Source organism: Leptodactylus fuscus, chromosome 4 (assembly GCF_031893055.1).
Source record: "Leptodactylus fuscus isolate aLepFus1 chromosome 4, aLepFus1.hap2, whole genome shotgun sequence".
NCBI lineage: Eukaryota > Metazoa > Chordata > Amphibia > Anura > Leptodactylidae > Leptodactylus > Leptodactylus fuscus.
Genome location: NC_134268.1, coordinates 107,501,617 through 107,522,650, shown reverse-complemented (window position 1 = coordinate 107,522,650; position 21,034 = coordinate 107,501,617). Strand labels below are relative to the sequence as shown.

General features: G+C 43.6%; 1 protein-coding gene across 1 annotated transcript in view; it reads left to right on the top strand.

The window, feature by feature from the left end:
- The first annotated feature begins 12,376 nt into the window (after positions 1-12,376).
- LOC142201159 (glutamate decarboxylase 1-like) overlaps positions 12,377-21,034 on the top strand; it is a 49,850-nt gene continuing 41,192 nt past the window's right edge. Inside the window, exon 1 of the mRNA XM_075271985.1 lies at positions 12,377-12,560. Within this exon, the coding sequence (XP_075128086.1) occupies positions 12,377-12,560 (184 nt within the window). The remainder of the gene's footprint in view (positions 12,561-21,034) is intronic.

Genomic DNA, 21,034 nt, shown 5'->3' with positions numbered 1-21,034 from the left:
ACGCATTTCAGGACATGGTGTTGAGTCCCTTAGTCATAGCATTGCTCCTGAAACATGTTTATGTTTTTTATATCAATGAAGTAAAAGTTACATTTTAAGTATTTGATTGCCGGACGATAATATTTCCTCCTGCCAAGAGAGACATCGGGTCCTGGGAAGCAATGAAACAGAATTGTTGGGGAATTGGAAATGTGAGTTTTGCTTTTTTATTGTTTCTTTTCAATAGTTTTTATTGAATTTTCCAAATTAACAAATAAAACAAAGGATAATAAGGATCACAGAAAACATCACATTAATAGAGACAATATTGTCAATAGATATTATTGAATAAATTTCAAAGAAAGCATTAAATGTCCATCGATCATCGAGTTGAGGTGTTTTGCGGTTGATGAGGGTAGACGAAAACCTGTGGAAGGAAGGGTTAGGTAGGGGGAATACGGGAAGTCCTTACCAACCTAATACAGTGGACATTATCATTTCGTGTTGTTGATATTCGGTGTCTACAGATACCGTGAATTAACATTCAATAGTTCTGGGGAACGGTACAATCTCATTGGTCAATTACAAGGAAGAGGGTGGTGTGCCAGCCAAATCGACCACTGAGAAGAGAATTTTGTGACTTTGCGTTCTTGACAGGCCAACATGTGTTCTTGTATACAATGGTGTGTGGTAGTGGATATAACTTTTGTAAGTGAAGGGATATATAGAGATTTCCAATGTCCAGCTATTAATAGACGTGTGGCATATAAGAGTCCTATAGTGTGGTGGGAAGTTATGGATTCCCAGCAGGAGTAAGGCCAAGGGTGCTGATGGGGACATTGTACTTTGAACATAAAAGCTGAGTACCGTATATACTCGAGTATAAGCTGACCCAAATATAAGCCGACCCCCCTAATTTTACCACAAAAAAATTGACCCGAGTATAAGCCAAGGGGAGGAAATGCAGCAGCTACTGGAAAATTTCAAAAATTAAAATGGTCAGAGTTTTTGGGTGCAGTAGTTGCTGGGTGCTGGGAAAGGGGAGGGGGTGTTTTGGTTGTCTGTCTGCCCCTTCCCTGAGTTTGAGGACTGCTTTTTTTTTTCCCACTTGGAATTCAGCCCGGCTGAATATAGGGTATCTGCAGTGCTCCTATTAACCCCTTCCCGAGGGAAGAGGAGCACTGCAGATACCCTATATTCAGTAGACCGGGCACTTTCAGACACAGGATACCTAATGTGTATGTGTTTCACAGTAATTTTCTACTTTTGTGTCTATTCTAGGGAAAGGAGTGATTTAGAACTTTAAAATTTTTTTTTTTTTAAAGCTTCTTTTTTTCCTCACTATTTTATGGGAGGTTCTATACATTGATATTGCTGCTGGTCATAAACTCCCCCCCCCCCCAAAGAATTTTTTTTTTTTTTTTTTGCTGACTCGAGTATAAGTTGAGGGGGGCTTTTTCAGCACAAAAACTGTGCTGAAAAATTCGGCTTATACTCGAGTATATACGGTAAGTTGAAGGTGGCATGCCACAGTGGAGCAATGTTCAGGTAACCCCAAAATATGTGAAATAATGAGCCAATTTGTCCGCATTCACCTTCACACTGCACTGGTTTCCGGTGTAGGAGCTCTTGATGACGTCATATGTACTTCCTCCTATTCCACTCTCTAGGAGTTTCAGGAGCAGTCCTTTGTAGCAATCAAGCATCCTTTTTCCCAGGCTTCTAGTGAAGCTTTAACTGAAGGGGGGATAAAAGTTGAGGAGGAGAGTTTTATTGGAGGGTATAATAGTAGTGATTTCAAGTTCAAGATATTGAGTATGTTAGATTCCAAAGATGGCCATATTTTTCCCTGTGTAGTGTTCCACCAGTATTTTAGATAACTAAGGGTAATTGCAAGATGATAATGGTATAGGTTCGGAAGGCCCACACCACCATGTCTTGTTAGTTTAGACATGACAGAGAACGAAACACGGATAAATGGATTACATTCATGTTTTAAAGTTTTGGTGCGTTTATTGTAGCTCCGTGAACAGGATTAAGGAGGCCAAGTTCTCCCTTTCCTCTATAATAAGAAATAATAAAAAAGATCAACCTTTTCTACATCTATTTTAGGTTTTAATACAAAAAGATTGTGAAATGGAGTGTTCCAAGCCGTTAAAGATTCGGCATGGGACCGTATTGTAAGCAACTACTTTTTCTTTTAAATCTTATTTTATTGAAATTTTTATATATTTTACATCTCTTATGAACAGTACAAGATAAGTAGTATCAATTCAAACAAATTAGTTACAAGAAATTACGTACAAAACCATGTAAGGTAAAGATGGAATAAGACCTCTAAGTCGTTTTCATGTAGATATGAGAAAACAATAAAGACAATATACAGCCTAGTTGCGTCCATGTCTGCTTCATTACGTTAAGAATCGGAAAACTAGCAATAAAGTCAAGATGTGTCCAACAATGAGCACACACCAAACATAAACTGGGGGGAAGAGAGATGGGGGGGGAAGAGAGAGGAAGGTAAAGAAAAGGGTTTAGGATGACAGAATGGGGATATATCAAGACAGCGTAAGTATATCCAACAAAATCATAGCGAAAGGGATTTCCACCAGGGTGCCCAAATTTTGAGATATTTGTCATGGGATCTCTCTTTCCAACTGATTAGTTCTTCAAATCTAGCGATTTGATGCATTTTTTCGAGCCTCAAAGCTACAGGTGGAATGTCAGATTTCAACCAATAGAGCGGTATCAATTGTTTAGCTCCTTCTACAAGATGAGTCAAAAGATTTTCTTTCAATTTAACACCTGGTGATAATGGCTTCGACAAGAGAACAAATTCTGGAGTCAGCACATAATTCGACTTCAAAATGCGATTGATCTGGGACTGAATATCTTTCCAGTAAACCTGTATGAGGTCACATGTCCACCAGATATGTAGCATGGATCCCGTTTGTTTTTTACATCTCCAGCATAAATCAGTGTCAGAAAGTTTCCTATGGCGAAGCCATTCTGGTGTTTTATACCAACGAGAAAGAACTTTAAAATGTAGTTCTTGCTGCCTTACGCATGTAGAAAAACCATTGGAGTTTCTGAGGATCAAAGCTGTATCTTCCTCTGTCAATTTAACATTTAATTCTTTCTCCCAAGAGGAGATATAGAGAGGTTTGGAAGGGGAGCTAGAATTGTAGAGAATGGACTTACACTTCGAGATAGAACGTTTCATGGGATCAGCAGAGTTTAATATAGTTTCAAATGGTGTTAGCGCCCTCTTAGAGGGAGTGTCCAACTTGAGTTTCTGAATAATCATTTGGAAGTGCGCATAGTGTAAAAAATTCAAACGTTTTGGCGTCAATAAAGATTGTAGCTTATGAAAAGTGGTTTTCCATTTTCTGTCAAATCTCGAAGCGATTGTAAGCAACTACTGACGTAAGGAAGCAAAATGTTAGCTAATGTGTTTATCCATATCTTTAATTAATTATATTGAAATAGAATATCATTCTATAATATAAGAAGAAATATTAAAGGTAACACAATGTAGATATGCAACATTTGCTTAAATGTAATTGTATTGGTTGAGAACGGCCACATAACTATATGATGAGCTGAAAAGTTTCATTCATGAAATGCTTGTAAATTGACCGGAATCATATTGAAAGGTGATTGGTTGGCTGTGATCATATGATTATCGTGGATTGATTGTAGGGTCCCATTCATCCTTTGAAATTATAGTGAGTTTCTCAGAACTCCCATATTAGAATAAAGAAAACTTAGAACTTAGTTTCCCCCTTCTCCTTTCCTTCCTTCTTTAATATAATCAATGTTTATATACTTATGAGATGAAGTCTCAGTGTATGGAGGTTTTACAATAGAGTGTTTCAAGTTGCGATTCATTTGGCATAGAATGTGTAAGTAAATAGTTATGATATAAAGAAACAAGTTGGTTATAGTATTTATTCATGTTTTAATCGTATTGAAACACAATTAAATAGCATCAGATAAAGGTAAGGCGCAGGTGAATATTGTTAACTTAGCTTGGATATGTTGGTTTGACTATAGGTTGTAAACGGGCAGGTGTCTAATGAATTGATTACTGACGATTGGTCTTTAAAGGGAGTATAAATAAAGTTGGTAGCCTGAGAGACATTCAGAGTTCTATTTGCGATATGACTAAGGGATAGACAGTCCCGAAATGCGTCAGCGCTTTTCATTCACTTTTTGTGTCTACATGTTTTTCCCATCTTTCATTTTTTGTTTGGTTTGGACTATTTTTTTTCTACAAGATGAATTAAAAGTTATATTTTAAGGAATCCAGTGTGATGCTGACTTTTCTCCTAAGAATTTTCTGATGGTACCCTCTAGGTTTCCAAGATGGCGGGGGCAAAGGGAGGAAATGGCCTTGAATGCCTCCATGATTTTGGACTACTACTACTGCTACTAATTTTCTGCAATGGACATTTTCTTTTTCCACGAATGTGGTTTATTACAAACAATAACAGCCAACTGTTAGGGAATAGCAAATGATAATTCCCCAGAAGCTGCTGGTGAACCCTGGAGGAAGGGGCACAAGGGACAGTGAGCCCTAAGCTGAAGCCCCCAACTTTCCCTTCCTATTGCCAGACCCTATCCTAGGTAATAGGCGGCAACCACGAAGACAGTCCCTCCCTGAATACGTAAAACACAAAACGCAGACAAGACGAACAACAACAAAGGGAGGTCAGCTAGCCAGGGTTCGGTAACAGGAGAGCGATGCAGTGCCAAATCAGAGTCCAAAAGAATTGTCAGTAGGGAAGCCAGAGGTCAAGGATTAGAATACAAGTAACAGAACAGCAAGGGAAACCAGCAAGCAAGAGGCAATAACCGGCACCAGTGTGAATATGAGCCAAGACTAAATAGGGGAGGAAGAACCCACCCTGAACATGACAGGAAGGCAGGCTGTCAATACAGGCAAGACAAAATCAAACCACTGAATGGACAGAGGCAACAAGGGCAGAAGACGGGTGTGGTGCAAATACAATTACAGAACTAGAGCCGTATTCACACAGTGCAACTAAAAACATCAAGCAAATTATCAAACTGCGCCCGCCTCCTGCGCCGCAGCATGCGAGCAGAGGGTGGCGCAGAACCCCGAACAGGCAGAGATGTTACAGTACCCCCCCTTTTATGAGGGGCCACCGGACCCTCACCAGACAAACTAGTTTTAGAGGGATTCTGAATTTTCCCTGCCTTGTATTTTGGTTCTGCTTGAACCACAGACGCTTGAGAACCAGGCAAACATTTTTTATTCACCTGGCGTTTCTGATACCACCAGGTTTTAATACCGGAGGGGCGTTCCCAACTTTTAGTAGCTGAGACCTTCTCCTCACTGACACAATCTACAGAATGTAAAGCAATACAGTTGGATGAGCACTGATCTCCCCACTTTACCAATTCCTTTTTACCCCAATCAAAAATAGGGTTATGGAGATTCAACCAAGGGAGCCCCAAAATGACATCAGAAGACAGATGCTCCATAACAAAAAAGCTTATGGCTTCAGTGTGTGTAGAACCCACTTGCAAGGAGATTAAGGGGGTTTTAAAACGGACTTGACCCCTGGCTAGTGGAGTAGAATCTGCACCAGTAATTGACATAGGTGTGTCAAGTGGCAAAAGCTCAATGCCCAAAGATTCAACAACTGAATATTTAATAAAGTTTGCTGCAGACCCAGAGTCAACTAGGGCCTTGCCAGAAACAGACCTGTCCCCAGAGGACAGAGACACAGATAACATCATCTTATTCCCACCAAATACCTGGTTGCCTGAGTGGTTCTCCTGACTACCACTCAGGCACTGAAGTTTTTTCACTGGTGACAAGGGTCTGATAGAGCAGTCTCGGATGACATGACCAGAGGAACCACAGTACAGGCACAGGTTATTCCTGAGACTATGTTCTCATCGTGTTCTGGCATCCACAGCTCCCAGTTGCATGGGTTCCTCACCAGAAGTGAGGGGAGGAAAGGTAGGTTTTTCAGAGGAGAGAGAGGAAGAGACAGAAAACTTGGAGGCAACAGGCCCTACTCTCTCTTTTAAATTTTCTCGGATCTTACGGTCAATACGGACCGCCAAAGTCATGGCCTGCTCAAGAGTAGGGGGATCTGGGTGACCAACCCAGAGCTCCTTCACACGGTCACACAAACTTTGTTGAGCTTTTAGCGCTGACTCACACCAACCTGCGGTTACACTGTACTTACGGAACTCAGAGCAATACTCCTCTGAAGAGCGTTTCCCCTGCCGCATGGTGAGAAGTTGAGATTCCGCAAGTGCAATGTGGTCTGGCTCAGCATAGATAGAGCCCAGGGACTTAATTTTTTTTTCCACATCAGACTACTCATTAGCATCAGGAGGGAGTTTAAGGGCCCAAGCTTGTGGATCCCCCTGTAAAAGAGATATAACCACTCCCACCATTTGGGCCTGAGTCGCATGTGGATTGACACGGAAGTACAAGTGACAAGACTCCCTGAAAGTCTCAAATTTTTCATGGTCCCCTGAGAAACGATCCGGGAGTAACATCTTGACCTTATAAGATGCCAAAACAGCTGGGGATGATGCAGCAGCCTCAGTTAGGGCCTGAACCTGTTTAGCTAGCTCAGCTACCAGGCCTGTCAATCCATCCAACTTGGCTGCAAGGCACTGAATAGGATCCATGCTATCTGTAGGGAAGCAATGGATGTAGGTTTTTTGGGGGCCGGTTATTCTGTTAGGGAATAGCAGATGATAATTCCCCAGAAGCTGCTGGTGAACCCTGGAGGAAGGGGCACAAGGGACAGTGTGCCCTAAGCTGAAGCCCCCAACTGACCCTTCCTATTGCCGGTCAGCCCATCTGATATAGCAGAGCCGAGTGTGTGATGTAGCAATGCCGAGTGTGCACACTCGGCTCTGCTACATCTGATGTGCCGGTCAGCCCATCTGATATAGCAGAGCCGAGTGTGTGATGTAGCAGAGCCGAGTGTGAATATAGGAATCCATAGGAATGCATTGGCCAGCGCTGATTGGCCAGAGTACGGAATTCGACCAATCAGCGCTGGCTCTGCCGGAGGAGGCAGAGTCTAAGGTCGGACCTGAATGGAGACTGGTGTGGAGCGATCTTAGACTCCGCCTCCTCCAGCAGAGCCAGCGCTGATTGGTCGAGTTCCGTACTCTGGCCAATCAGCGCTGTCCAATGCATTCCTATTGGAAAAAGTTTATGTCACAAAAATCACAATTACACACCCGATAGAGCCCCAAAAAGTTATTTTTAATAACATTCCTACCTAAATAAAGGTTATCCCTAGCTATCCCTGCCTGTACAGCTATCCCTGTCTCTTAGTCACAAAGTTCACATTCTCATATGACCCGGATTTGAAATCCACTATTCGTCTAAAATGGAGGTCACCTGATTTCGGCAGCCAATGACTTTTTCCGATTTTTTTCGATGCCTCCGGTGTCGTAGTTCCTGTCCCACCTCCCCTGCGCTGTTATTGGTGCAAAAAAAGCGCCAGGGAAGGTGGGAGGGGAATCGAATTTTTTGGGAGTTTGCCACGTGATGTTCGATTCGAATCGAACACATCGAACAGCCTGATATCCGATCGAACATGTGTTCGATAGAACACTGTTCGCTCATCTCTAATCTTAACCAAATTGCATCTTAACCGAAGTGCAGATTAACCAAAGTGCACTTATACATGGCACTTAAACAGGGCACGAAACAGGCTAACCATGGCAGAACACCAGGTAACTTACAACCTAAAAGAACAAGTTTTACCACATGGTATCCTATAGCTACACTGTCTCTTACTATCTTAGCCATTGGCTTCCTGCAGATCTCTCCTCCACCTCTACCACCTGCACACACCATCCATGTCAGTCCCTCTCTTCTTCCCTCTCCCATGTACAGCTCTCACACACTTTTTCAGTCTCTTTAATCCCTTTACTTCTTTTAGCAGTGATACCAAATATAAGCGCTCACATAAATCACTGAACCACCTTCTGTCTCTGTCCATGTTAGTCCTCCTAGCTGCTGGGGACATCTCTCCTAACCCCGGCCCTCCTTCCTTCACTAACTCCTCTCCCTGCACACATAGAAGGCCTACAAACCTCATCAATATTTACCGTGTTCCTTCCCCTCACCCCTCCCCTGTCTCTTTTAGCTGCTCTCTCTGGAACGCCCGCTCAGTGTGTAACAAACTAGAATACATTAATGACTTATTCCTTAGTAAATCCCTCAGCCTGCTCGCCCTTACTGAAACCTAGATCCAGCAGGCAGACACAACCTCCCTTGCTGCTCTGTCTCATGGTGGCCTACAATTCTCACATACCTCTAGGCCTGACAACAGGCAGGGTGGTGGGGTAGGCTTACTTCTGTCACCACAGTGCATTTTTCAGGCCATTCCACCGGTACCCTCACTCACGTTCTCCTCATTTGAAGTCCATGCTATCAGACTTTTTCGCCCACTCTCCTTACGGGTAGCTGTGATCTACCGTCCACCTGGCTCACCCTACCAATTTTTGGATCACTTTGCTTCCTGGCTTCCCCACTTTTTATCCAGTGACATTCCTACCCTCATCATGGGTGACTTTAACATCCCTATTGACACCCCTCACTCCCCAGCTGCCTCACAGTTTCTCTCATTAACCACTTCTCTTGGTCTTTCACAATGTTCTTCTTCTGCCACACATGTAGGTGGAAACACGATTGATCTTGTCTTCCATCGACTCCTCACAATTTCTAAATTTACTAACTCTGCTCTGCCCCTCTCTGATCATAACCTTCTGTCTCTCACCATCAGTGCCCTCTCCCCTTCACAAGATACACCTACCCAACACACATATAGGAACTTGCGTACTATCGACACCCAGTACCTCTTAGATACTCTACCATCCTCTCTGTCCCCCATCTCCTCAATCTCCTGTCCCAATCTGGCCACCAGTCACTATAATGAAACCCTTAAAAATGCATTGGATGAGGTGGCTCCCCCCTCCACTCGTAAAGTCCCACGAAGGAGGCAGCAGCCCTGGCACACGCCACAGACACGATTTCTTCAGCGGTGCTCTAGGTGTGCCGAACGTCTCTGGAGAAAATCACGCTCACCTGCAGATTTCCTCCACTTCAAGTTTATGCTTAAAACATATAGTTCTGCCCTTCACCTCGCCAAGCAAGACTATTTCACCGCCCTCATCTCTTCTCTCTCCAGCAATCCTAAAAGGCTTTTTGAAACTTTTCACTCCTTACTCACACCCAAGGTGCAGACGCCATTCACAGACCTTAGTGCTGATGACCTGGCCACGTATTTCCATGCTAAAATTGATAAGATCCGTCAGGAAATCACTGCCCAAGCCGCAGGTCGCATTGATCCCACCACCTACCATAGCAAGGATCCCCTCACCAACCGCACTTCAGACTGTCCATTCTCATCTTTTGAACCTGTTACAGAAGAGGAAGTCTCCCAACTACTTTCTTCATCTCGCCCTACAACCTGCAGCAGTGACCCCTTCCCCTCACATCTTCTCCAATCTCTGTCGCCTGCTGTCACTACTTACCTTACTAAAATATTTAACCTCTCTCTCTCTTCTGGAATCTTCCCATCCTCCTTCAAGCATGCTGTTATAACCCCGCTATTGAAAAAACCCTCCCTGGACCCATCCTGTGCTGCTAACTATCGACCTGTCTCTAAACTCCCCTTCAGCTCTAAACTTTTGGAACGCCTGGTCTATTCTCGTTTAATCCGCTATCTCTCTGCTAACTCTCTGCTTGACCCCTTACAATCTGGCTTTGCGCTCTGCACTCTACTGAAACGGCTCTCACAAAAGTCTCCAATGATCTCCTAATGGCTAAATCCAATGGCGACTTCTCTCTTCTTATTCTTCTGGACCTCTCTGCAGCTTTTGACACTGTTGACCATCATCTCCTCCTCAATAGGCTCCGCTCAGTTGGTCTCAATGACACTGCGCTCTCCTGGTTCTCCTCTTATCTCTCAGACCGCACCTTCAGTGTATCATTTGCGGGCTCTGTTTCCTCCCCTCTTTCCCTTGCTGTTGGGGTTCCTCAGGGCTCGGTCCTAGGCCCCCTGCTCTTCTCTCTCTACACAGCCCCCATTGGACAAACCATTGCCAGATTTGGCTTCAGGTACCATCTTTATGCTGATGACACCCAATTATACACATCTTCCCGTGACATCACCCCTGCACTCATACAGAACACCAGTGACTGTCTCTCTGCTGTCTCTAATATCATGTTCTCGCTCTATCTGAAACTAAATCTCTCCAAGACTGAACTACTACTGTCTCCACCATCTAATAGATCTGTCCCTGATATATCCATTGCAGTCTCAGGCCTTACTATAACTCCTAGGCAGCAGGCCCGCTGCCTCGGGGTTATGTTTGACGCAAACCTTTCCTTCACCCCTCATGTTGAATCACTTGCACGTTCATGTCACCTCCACCTCAAAAACATCTCCAGAATACGCCCTTTCCTTACCAGAGATACACTAAAGACACTTACTGTCTCTCTGATTCATTCTCGCCTTGACTACTGTAACTCCTTACTAATTGGTCTTCCCCTCACTAAACTATCCCCTCTACAATCTATTCTGAATGCAGCGGCCAGGCTCATCTATCAGGCTAGACGCTACAGCGATGCCTCTGGTCTGTGCCAGTCGCTACATAGGCTGCCTATTCATTATAGAATAAAATATAAAGTTATTACTCTCATCCACAAGGCTCTCCATAATGCCGCACCTCCATACATTTCCTCCCTCATCTCTGTCTACCGCCCAACCCGTGCTCTCCGCTCACTCAATGACCTAACACTTACATCCTCTATTATCAGAACCTCCCACGCTCGTATACAAGACTTATCCCGAGCTGCACCACTTCTCTGGAATGCTCTACCCCGGACAATCAGATTAACTCCCAATTTCTACAGTTTCAAACGCAAACTAAAGACGCATCTTTTCAGACAAGCCTATCACAATGTCTAACGTAAACCCTTAACCGTCCTCTGTCCCCGCTCCCACATTATCCCACATGATATGATGTCATCTCAGGATAACTTTATAGGTCCAAGCTCCATCCACATGTTACAGGACACGACTGGTGACGGCTCATAAAGTTTTATGTTTGTGTAATGACAGTCACCTCTATTACAGAAGTGTCTGACCCCTGTATAAGTAATACCGCCCCTGCTACCTCTTGTGTCACCCCCTCTACCTCATAGATTGTAAGCTCTTGCGAGCAGGGCCCTCAGTCCCATTGTGTGAAATGATTCTCCTTGTAATGTATCTGTCTGTATTTTAACCCTACAAATTGTACAGCGCTGCGGAATATGTTGGTGCTATATAAATAAAATGTATTATTATTATTATTATTATCTATACAGAAGTAATTTGGGGGAACTTACTTTGGACATTCCCACGTTATCTGATCGTATCCAGTATGGTGTCGGTGTATAGTTTTTCCCCTCTTCATTCCCATTTGTCTGGTGAGAAATTTCTGATTCCATATTTTCCTAAATTGAACCCCTTTAATACCATGTGGAGTCCTGCTATTTATTATTTATAATTGACTTTTGAACATCATTATGGTAATCTATGATTACAATTCACTAACCTCTTTGCCCGCAACGGATATGGGTTCTCATTCTGAATAATGGTGGGATTTTAATAAAGAAGACACTGGACCCTGTTCAGATTGATGCGTTTTCATTGATGCATTATAAAACCCTGCGGCCTTATTACCTAGTATATTAGAATATGAAAGTGAGAACTATGGCTATGAAGGATCCTGCGACCCGTTTTGTTTAATTTACTAAAATGTGACAATAAGATACATGGCCATGTAGGACACACAACTGTTGCAAAGCACTATGATTATGATCTTGGTCATCCTGAGTGTATCACTATCAATGATTTACGGCTCATTCACATCTGCGCCCGGTGTCCGTTCTGCAGGTTTCCGTTTCCTGCACAAAACAGGGGCAGAAGACGGAAACCTGCAGGACTCTTTCTCACCCATTCATTTGAATGGGTGAGAAAGCTGTCCGGCCGTGAGCGGCAGTGAGCGTTTTATGCTCTCCGCCGCGAAACTGTTTTTTTAAATCCGGACACAGAGTCGGACATGCAGTACTCTGTGTCCAGATTTAAAAAAACGGTTTTGCGGCGGAGAGCATAAAACATTCACCGCCGCTCACGGCCGGACCCAGTCTGTGGTTTCCGTCTTCTTGCATGCAGAAGACGGAAACCACAGAACGGACACCCGAACGCAGCTGTGAACCTAGCGTTAGGCTCTATATCTATTTATAACAGGTAGATACCTTTTCGATTTTGCCTGGATTAATGTCATTCTGGGTACATCATTTAATATAATATGACATCTTTTATTTAGTATCATGGAGATTTGCCAACTAAGATCACCTTCTTATAAGCGCTGTATGCTTCGTTTTGATCATGTGGACGCGAGTTGGCGTCCCGGGTACTATGATTACCTGACCGGTGTGCTTGCTAGCCAATTGGGACTTGGGGGTAGAGTTGTGAGACACGCCCCCAGTCCAAGTGGGGAGAGCGAGCGGGCAGGTGAGTTAGACCCTTGGTTGTTACAATTTAACTACTTGCTCCTACCATCAAGGCACGAGGAACGGCGGTTTTGTCCGTCATTATCACGTTTATTAGAATAGCTGCATGAAGGACTTTTTCACCACTTATTTTGTGATTGCTAATACCTGTTAGTCTCCTGAGGAGCTCTTACAATCAAGAGCGAAACGCGTAATGACATTGATTATCATATATGTGGCAGTGTAGGTTTATACCCCGCTGGTTAGGATAATTTCATCATTATTAGAGATGAGCGAACAGTGTTCTATCGAACACATGTTCGATCGGATATCAGGGTGTTCGCCATGTTCGAATCGAATCGAACACCGCGTGGTAAAGTGCGCCAAAATTCGATTCCCCTCCCACCTTCCCTGGCGCCTTTTTTGCACCAATAACAGCGCAGGGGAGGTGGGACAGGAACTACGACACCGGGGGCATTGAAAAAAATTGGAAAAAGTCATTGGCTGCCGAAATCAGGTGACCTCCATTTTAGACGAATAGTGGATTTCAAATCCGGGTCATATGAGAATGTGAACTTTGTGACTATGAGACAGGGATAGCTGTACAGGCAGGGATAGCTAGGGATAACCTTTATTTAGGGGGGAATGTTATTAAAAATAACTTTTTGGGGCTCTATCGGGTGTGTAATTGTGATTTTTGTGAGATAAACTTTTTCCCATAGGGATGCATTGGCCAGCGCTGATTGGCCGAATTCCGTACTCTGGCCAATCAGTGCTGGCCAATGCATTCTATTAGCTTGAGGAAGCAGAGTGTGCACAAGGGTTCAAGCGCACCCTCGGCTCTGATGTAGCAGAGCCGAGGCTGCACAAGGGTTCAAGCGCACCCTCGGCTCTGCTACATCAGAGCCGAGGGTGCGCTTGAACCCTTGTGCACACTCTGCTTCATCAAGCTAATAGAATGCATTGGCCAGCGCTGATTGCCCAATGCATTCTATTAGCCCGATGAAGTAGAGCTGAATGTGTGTGCTAAGCACACACATTCAGCACTGCTTCATCACGCCAATACAATGCATTAGCCAGTGCTGATTGGACAGAGTACGGAATTCGGCCAATCAGCGCTGGCTCTGCTGGAGGAGGCGGAGTCTAAGGTCGGACCTGAATGGAGACTGGTGTGGAGCGATCTTAGACTCCGCCTCCTCCAGCAGAGCCAGCGCTGATTGGCCGAATTCCGTACTCTGGCCAATCAGCACTGGCTAATGCATTGTATTGGCGTGATGAAGCAGTGCTGAATGTGTGTGCTTAGCACACACATTCAGCTCTACTTCATCGGGCTAATAGAATGCATTGGCCTGCGCTGATTGGCCGAATTCCGTACTCTGGCCAATCAGCACTGGCTAATGCATTGTATTGGCGTGATGAAGCAGTGCTGAATGTGTGTGCTTAGCACACACATTCAGCTCTACTTCATCGGGCTAATAGAATGCATTGGCCAATCAGCGCTGGCCAATGCATTCTATTAGCGTGAACTGAGTTTGCACAGGGGTTCTAGTGCACCCTCGGCTCTGCTACATCAGATTTCTACATCTGATGTAGCAGTGCCGAGTGTGCATCAGATGTGTAGTTGAGCAAAACTGACTCAGCACTGCTAAGTCTCTGCATTCGCATAGGAATGCATTGGCCAGCCTTCGGCCAATCAGCGCTGGCTCTGCCGGAGGAGGCGGAGTCTAAGGTCGGACCTGAATGGAGACTGGTGTGGAGCGATCTTAGACTCCGCCTCCTCCAGCAGAGCCAGCGCTGATTGGTCGAGTTCCGTACTCTGGCCAATCAGCACTGGCCAATGCATTTCTATGGGGAAAAGTTAGCTTGCGAAAATCGCAAACTGACAGGGATTTCCATTAAATAAAGTGACTTTTATGCCCCCAGACATGCTTCCCCTGCTGTCCCAGTGTCATTCCAGGGTGTTGGTATCATTTCCTGGGGTGTCATAGTGGACTTGGTGACCCTCCAGACACGAATTTGGGTTTCCCCCTTAACGAGTTTATGTTCCCCATAGACTATAATGGGGTTCGAAACCCATTCGAACACATGAACAGTGAGCGGCTGTTCGAATCGAATTTCGAACCTCGAACATTTTAGTGTTCGCTCATCTCTAATCATTATATTACTTGAGGCGGTGGCTGTACTCTGTTAGTCTCCAGCGGTTACTGTGATACACAAAATTGTGGAATAATGTATCTATGGATACTTTTGTCAGCAGCATTTTATAGTTGCGCAGGATGCTTCAAATATGATGTATCTATGGAGTTAGGGAAGCCACCTAACTATAATTAGTGGGTGTCCAGTCCCTATCCCAGGCATTACAATTAGAGCTGGGATTGTTAACCTATTTCCACCCCACCCTTTTATCGATTATGTGTCCCTTCTTTCAAGTTGTATAGGGATTTTGTTGTGTGCAATAAATAATTTATGTAATATTTGCACTCAATCCTTCCTATTATTTCACACAAGTGAGCCAAGGGTGTGTGCTAGTTATTAATAGAGAATCTGCCACTTGAATTCACTTTTTTGTTTGGATCTTGTGTAGGGAACTTGTACAGCTGGACTTGGGGGTTGTTACGACTTTTTATCAAGTTTGATACCCGGGGAATATATTTTAATGCATATCAATAAAATATTTATTTTAATTATTTTCGCCATATCATAACATAGCTTCTATGTTGACTCTGCCCATTGCCCATTGTACCCTCACACAGTATAACGCTCCTACAGTCACCTTAACATTATATGACCTCAAATTATAGTATTCCCCTGGACTTTCCCCACAGTATGAAGTCCCTATCCTTATGCCCAGTTTAAACTGGGGGCAAATAGAGGTAGACATTAAAGGGGCTCTATCAGCAAAATTATGCTGTATGAGCCCCACATATGCGTGAATAGCCTTTAAAAAGGCTATTCAGACACCGGTAATGTTATTTTAAACCCCCCTCCCATTTTAAAATAAAACTATAAAAACATATATGTAAATCATACCTTAGCATGCACGCTGGGCGGTGATCCATGGTCCGACGTCATCTTCTGGCACGCCTTCCTCTTCTTTTTTCTTCTTTCGGCAATGCCCTCCAGTCCTGGCTTCTCCCCGACTTCATCGTTATCTTCGATTCAAATCCGATTGGTTCAAATCTAGCGTGTGCGCAGTAGCACTTCCTCCGGAGCTACTGTGCACGCTTCGGCGTCATTTTTCTCAATGGCAGTGCGCCCAGGCCGGATTTGATCCAATCGGATTTGAACTACTGGAAGAAGACGACGATGAAGCCGGGGATGAGCCAAGACCGCAGGGCGTCACCAAAAAAAGAAGAAAGAAGAGGAAGGCGTGCCAGAAGATGATGTCGGACCATGCACGACCACCCACCCAGCATGCACGCTAAGGTATAATTTACATATATGTTTTTATAGTTTTATTTTAAAATGGGAGGGGGGTTAAAATAAGATTAGTGGTGCCTGAATAGCCTTTTTAAAGGCTATTCACGCATATGTGGGGCTCATACAGCATAATTTTGCTGATAGAGCCCTTTTAAACTGGGGAAGCTGGAAGGGGGCAACTGGGGGCAACTAGAGGCAGAAATGTCCCCCTCCAGCTACTCCCAGGGTTTAATGTCCTTTTCCAGTTGTCGCTAGTTTAATGTCACCCTCCATCTGTCCACCACAGTTTAATGTCCACTCCTACATCTGTCTCCAGTTTAATGTACCATCAATCTATCCTCAGTTTAATGTCCCTCTTCATCTGCCACCAATTGAATGTCCTGCTTTCCATCTGCCACCAATTTCATGCCCCCTTCATCTGTCATCAGTTTACTACCCCTTCATCTGCCACTAGTTTAGTCTTCTCTTCATCTGTCACCTGCGTAATGTCCCCCTACATCTGCCTCCAGTTTAATTACCCCTTCATCTGTCCACAGTTTAATTTCCCCTCTTCTTCTGCCCCATCTTAATTGCCCCCTATATCTGCCACTAGCTGAATTTCCCCTCTTCATCTGCCTCCAGTTTACTTGCTCCTCGTCATCTACCCCCAGTTTAATTAATGTCCTCCTTCATCTCTCCCCAGTCCAATTTTCTAATCTTCGGACGCAGATGAGTTGAATCTGGGACAAGCTGATCGCGATTGTAGGACATAACCCGGGACTGTCCTGCAGAATCCGTGGCAGTTGGGAGGTATGGACTAGGGGTCGGAGTTCTGGGAGAAAAACTGTGTGCCAGAGGAGATCCCACCTGCCGCCTTGCTTTTGTGACTGTTGTGTATATTTTCTTGCACTTTACTTTTCTTATTGTGCATTTTAGGATGTGTATTTCGCTGAATATACTGATATACAGGTACTGTACTGTATGATGTTACATTGTCACTTTAATTGTTTATTTGCTGCTGAGTTATCAAATGTAACTTGATCTGATACCTTCTGGAAAGAGGGTGGCGCGATGATTCTCCAAATGGGTGAAACCTAATTGCACCAATAGTGTTTGCAGTGAGCTTTGTCCCTTTCACACCATTAATTGTACAGCCTTCACATGCTGCTGCCTGATGCCTTTTAGTCATCTCAGCTGGGCAGTCTTTCATATAAAAGGAAAGACGACCACTTTAGTATTGAATGTAAAGCCCTGTGAGAAGTGCACCTGTTCTGTTGACGAAAGAAATGTTCTCTTCCTCTTATATGGACCACTGATGTTGATCTGAGCTGTTTCTCACTACTTATAAGTTGATGTTAACTTCTGTAAATGCTGGTGACAACATGCTTCTGTATAGCGTTTCCTTGGGTAAGTTGGAGCAAGGGGAAGTAAGCACTTAGGCTTGTTCACACTACACTTATTAATATTAACCAGTAGTATATAGTAAATAGATAAACCCAAGTCCCCTGGTAATAGAATAAAATCAAATAACGAGACCAATGTATTCCTATCTGTTGCCTACTCTGAAACAAATATAAGCTCAATTACTCCTCAGCATGTTTCCTCCAAATGAATGGGTTCCTCAGGAGAGATAGATAAGCCTAAATACAGGTAGATAGAAGGTCTAAATAGCTCCAATATTGCAGTATCAATGGAGTCCTAAGTACTATATACTATTGATTGCCTCCGAACTGCCTGGAAGGGGGTCAATCTGATAATGGATAGACATAGCAACACAGGTTTCTCCAAATACACAATACTTCAGAGAATCTAGTGTGATTTGCAGTGTGGCATCCAGTGTGTTGTTGTTTAAAGTGATATGGGCAGGTGGTTTTCAAACCTTCCAAAGACCTATAAGATAAGATAAGATAAGATAATCCTTTAATAGTCCCACAATGGGGAAATTCAGTGTGATACAGCATCATGAATAGTAGAGTAGTATATAACTAGAGAGAACACATACAAGCTCATAGCAGATAGAGATGCTAGGAGTCATGGCAACTAAAAAGAAAGAAAAAACTTCAGGATCATTTAGTTCTCTGTGTGAAGTGATGTTGATAATACAGCCCGACTGTGGTTGGAGGACACGAGGAGGGGGCACAGCTTATAGCCATAACAGGATATATTAGCTTTTTGCAGAGGTGGAGGACATATGCAACTATCATGATGATAACGTGTGGTAGTTCCTTTGGTACTGTAACAGGACCAGGGGCAAATTCATTGAAGGAGTGTACATTTCTCAAATGGTTCCTGTCATACACAATCTAATGCAGCTGAGAAAAGCTGTGTTCTTGGCTGGAGGGTTTCACCAAAACCCTGGTAAAGGTCTGGCTGCCGGGGTAGGGAGAATTGGGTGTGGCTCTACTCCACTCAGCCTCTCCAGGTTTTTGGGATGTGTTGGGTTAATTCCTGTGTTCCTGAAGGGAAGCCCACAGGTATATGGCTCTCTCTGATCCTGGGAAACCAAGTGTGAGTAAATCTGCTGTATTTTGTGTTTAGGGAGCTGTGCAGAAGGCCCAGCTCCCTTTAGTTAGGATACCTGTTGTTGAAGGTAGAAGCCGGATGGTTAGGTTTTTATTTTGTATTGTTTCCATTTTGTTTTGCCTGAAAAAATCCTAATAAAACTGGATGTGGCCAGGTGCACCATACTTGACTGGATTGAACTTTCATTTTTGTACCAAAAAGTTCTCGTCTATTTGAGGAGACGATGATCCCTGAGCTAATCCCGTTACAGTAGGTAGTACGATCTCATGCTCACAGCTGATAGTTCGATATCATGCATTAGCACTATTGTTCCGTAACCACAAAAATGCCCCCTAAAAAGTACACCATCTTTCGTAAACCCTCCTCCTGTCTTTTTTTTCCACTGGCAAGTATTCTATTCTCCCGAAGAAGTCTGAAGCCATCCAGTGAGACAGGGTGCTGATTATTCCTCCATGCTATCTGCTCTCTTGCCATGCTTTCTTAACTCATGGGAAGGGTGGATGATGGTAACAAAAACTGTAACAAAGTCTCCACATGTCCCCAGGAAGAAGAAATTCCAGTCAGCTGACCGCAGGCATCTTCCAAGCATAATTAATAGATGCCAAAAACATTTCCTTGAAAGAAGGAGTCTGCAATTTCATTCAGGTTTCTCCTCCATGCTTTGTCTGCCTCAGGTTGACCATGCTCCTTAGCTCATGGGAGATAGTACCAAGGCTATAACAAAGCCACCACATGTACACTTCATTCATCCGACTGCAGGCATCTTCCAAGTATTAACAATAGACACAAAGAAAAATAGTCTGCAGGTTTTTCCTTTCCAAATAGTTAGCTATTCATAGTGCAAGGGTACTTGAGTACAGGATTCTTGAAGATACAGACAAAAATAGTGAAAAAGGAAAGATAAGATCGTTCTCATCTTAGAGCCTCTAATAGAGGAGGTTAAACCTCATGGTGGTGAACAGGCTGAGCTTTGGAAATGGCCAGCCTGAAGGATTTGGTAATAGTAACATCATCCAGGGGCAGGCACAGTGGTTAAGCACAGGGTCGGTGGTGCCCGTAAAGTGTACTGGCTCTTCTAGAATTGCAAGTGTGCTGCCCCTTTATTTCTGTCTGGTCAGGTGCTGTATGTCAGACAGGTGGGGATTTTACAATATTTGTGAATCCCAATGGTCTATAGTCAATATTTACTGTAGTTTGTGTGGTTTTAGGAAGGAGTGAGGGTCCATCCCCTATCCAAAAGTCATGACAAAAGAAGATGGGGCCGTCCTACAGGAGGAAGCCTGGAGGGAAGAGAGGTACATAATGGGGTCGGGGGTTGAGCTGAATAGGTAGCGAGGGCTAGTAGTGGGCAGGATAGCTAGAGCGACAGGGAGGGGGAGTATGGGAGGGAGGGAAGAGGAATGGTGGGAGTGAGGTGAGAGGGAGGTAGTGTGGAAGTTACATAGCTGGAATCTGAACCATGTAAACAAATGCTGAAGATACCAAGAGCTCCCACAGACACCCAGAAATCACTCAAAACATGGCTAAAGGTATATTGGTGCATTTATTAACCCATTAACAGCACTAACAAACCTTTTTCAAAAAGGCATTTTTTGCCTGGAAAACCCCTCGTCTGTACTAGTACGTACTAGCAAGTTCCAGGGTTGGGATTGCATTATCATGACAGCAGGTAGTCTTGTGAAGGCTCTCCGGCCTGTCATTCAATGGGTTCTATTGCAGGCTACTCTAATAAATGCATAATTTTTTTATTTAAATAAAAAAATATATAAAAAAAAATTCAAATCACCCCCAATGTGTCCGAAAATGCCCGCTCTACAAATCTATAACAATATTTTTCCTGTACGGTAAACGTAGTGGGGAAAAAAAGTCAAAAGTGCCAAAAGGGCATTTTTTCACTGTTTTGCCTTGGATAAAAATTTGAATAAAAAGTGATCAAGCAATATCAATTCCCCAAAATGATATAAATAAAAAGCATACCTGATCCCACAAAAAAAGACGCCCTATGGATCCCCGTACACGGAAGTATAAAAAAGCTATGGCCGTCAGAATATGGTGTCTTTTAGAAGAAAAATTTTTTCGCACAGTTTTGGATTTTTATTAAGGAGTTAAAATGTAAATAAAACCATATAAACTTGGTATCACCAGAATCGTACCGAAACATAGAATGCAGATGACATGTCATTTTGACTGCACAGTGAATGCCGTGTAAACGAAGCCCATAAGAAAGTCGCACAAATGCATTTTTTCTTCAAATCCACCCCATTCTAAAAAAATTTCCAGCTTCCTAGTACATTGTACAGAATATTTAATAGTAGCATCATGAAGAACAATTTGTCCCACAAACATTAACATCCCATATGGCTCTTTGAGTGAAAAAAAAAAAAAAAGATATGGGGTTTGGAAGAAGGGGAGTCAAAAACAAAAAACGAAAATCAAAAAATGCAGTCGGCAGGAAGGGGTTAAGGGTAGCTTGCACCAGTTGAGTGTGATTAAGGGATAAATATCTTAGGCGGTATTGTTCTGCTATTTTATAGGGAAAAGCTTACATTACTTTGTGATGTCTCACCGTTTGAT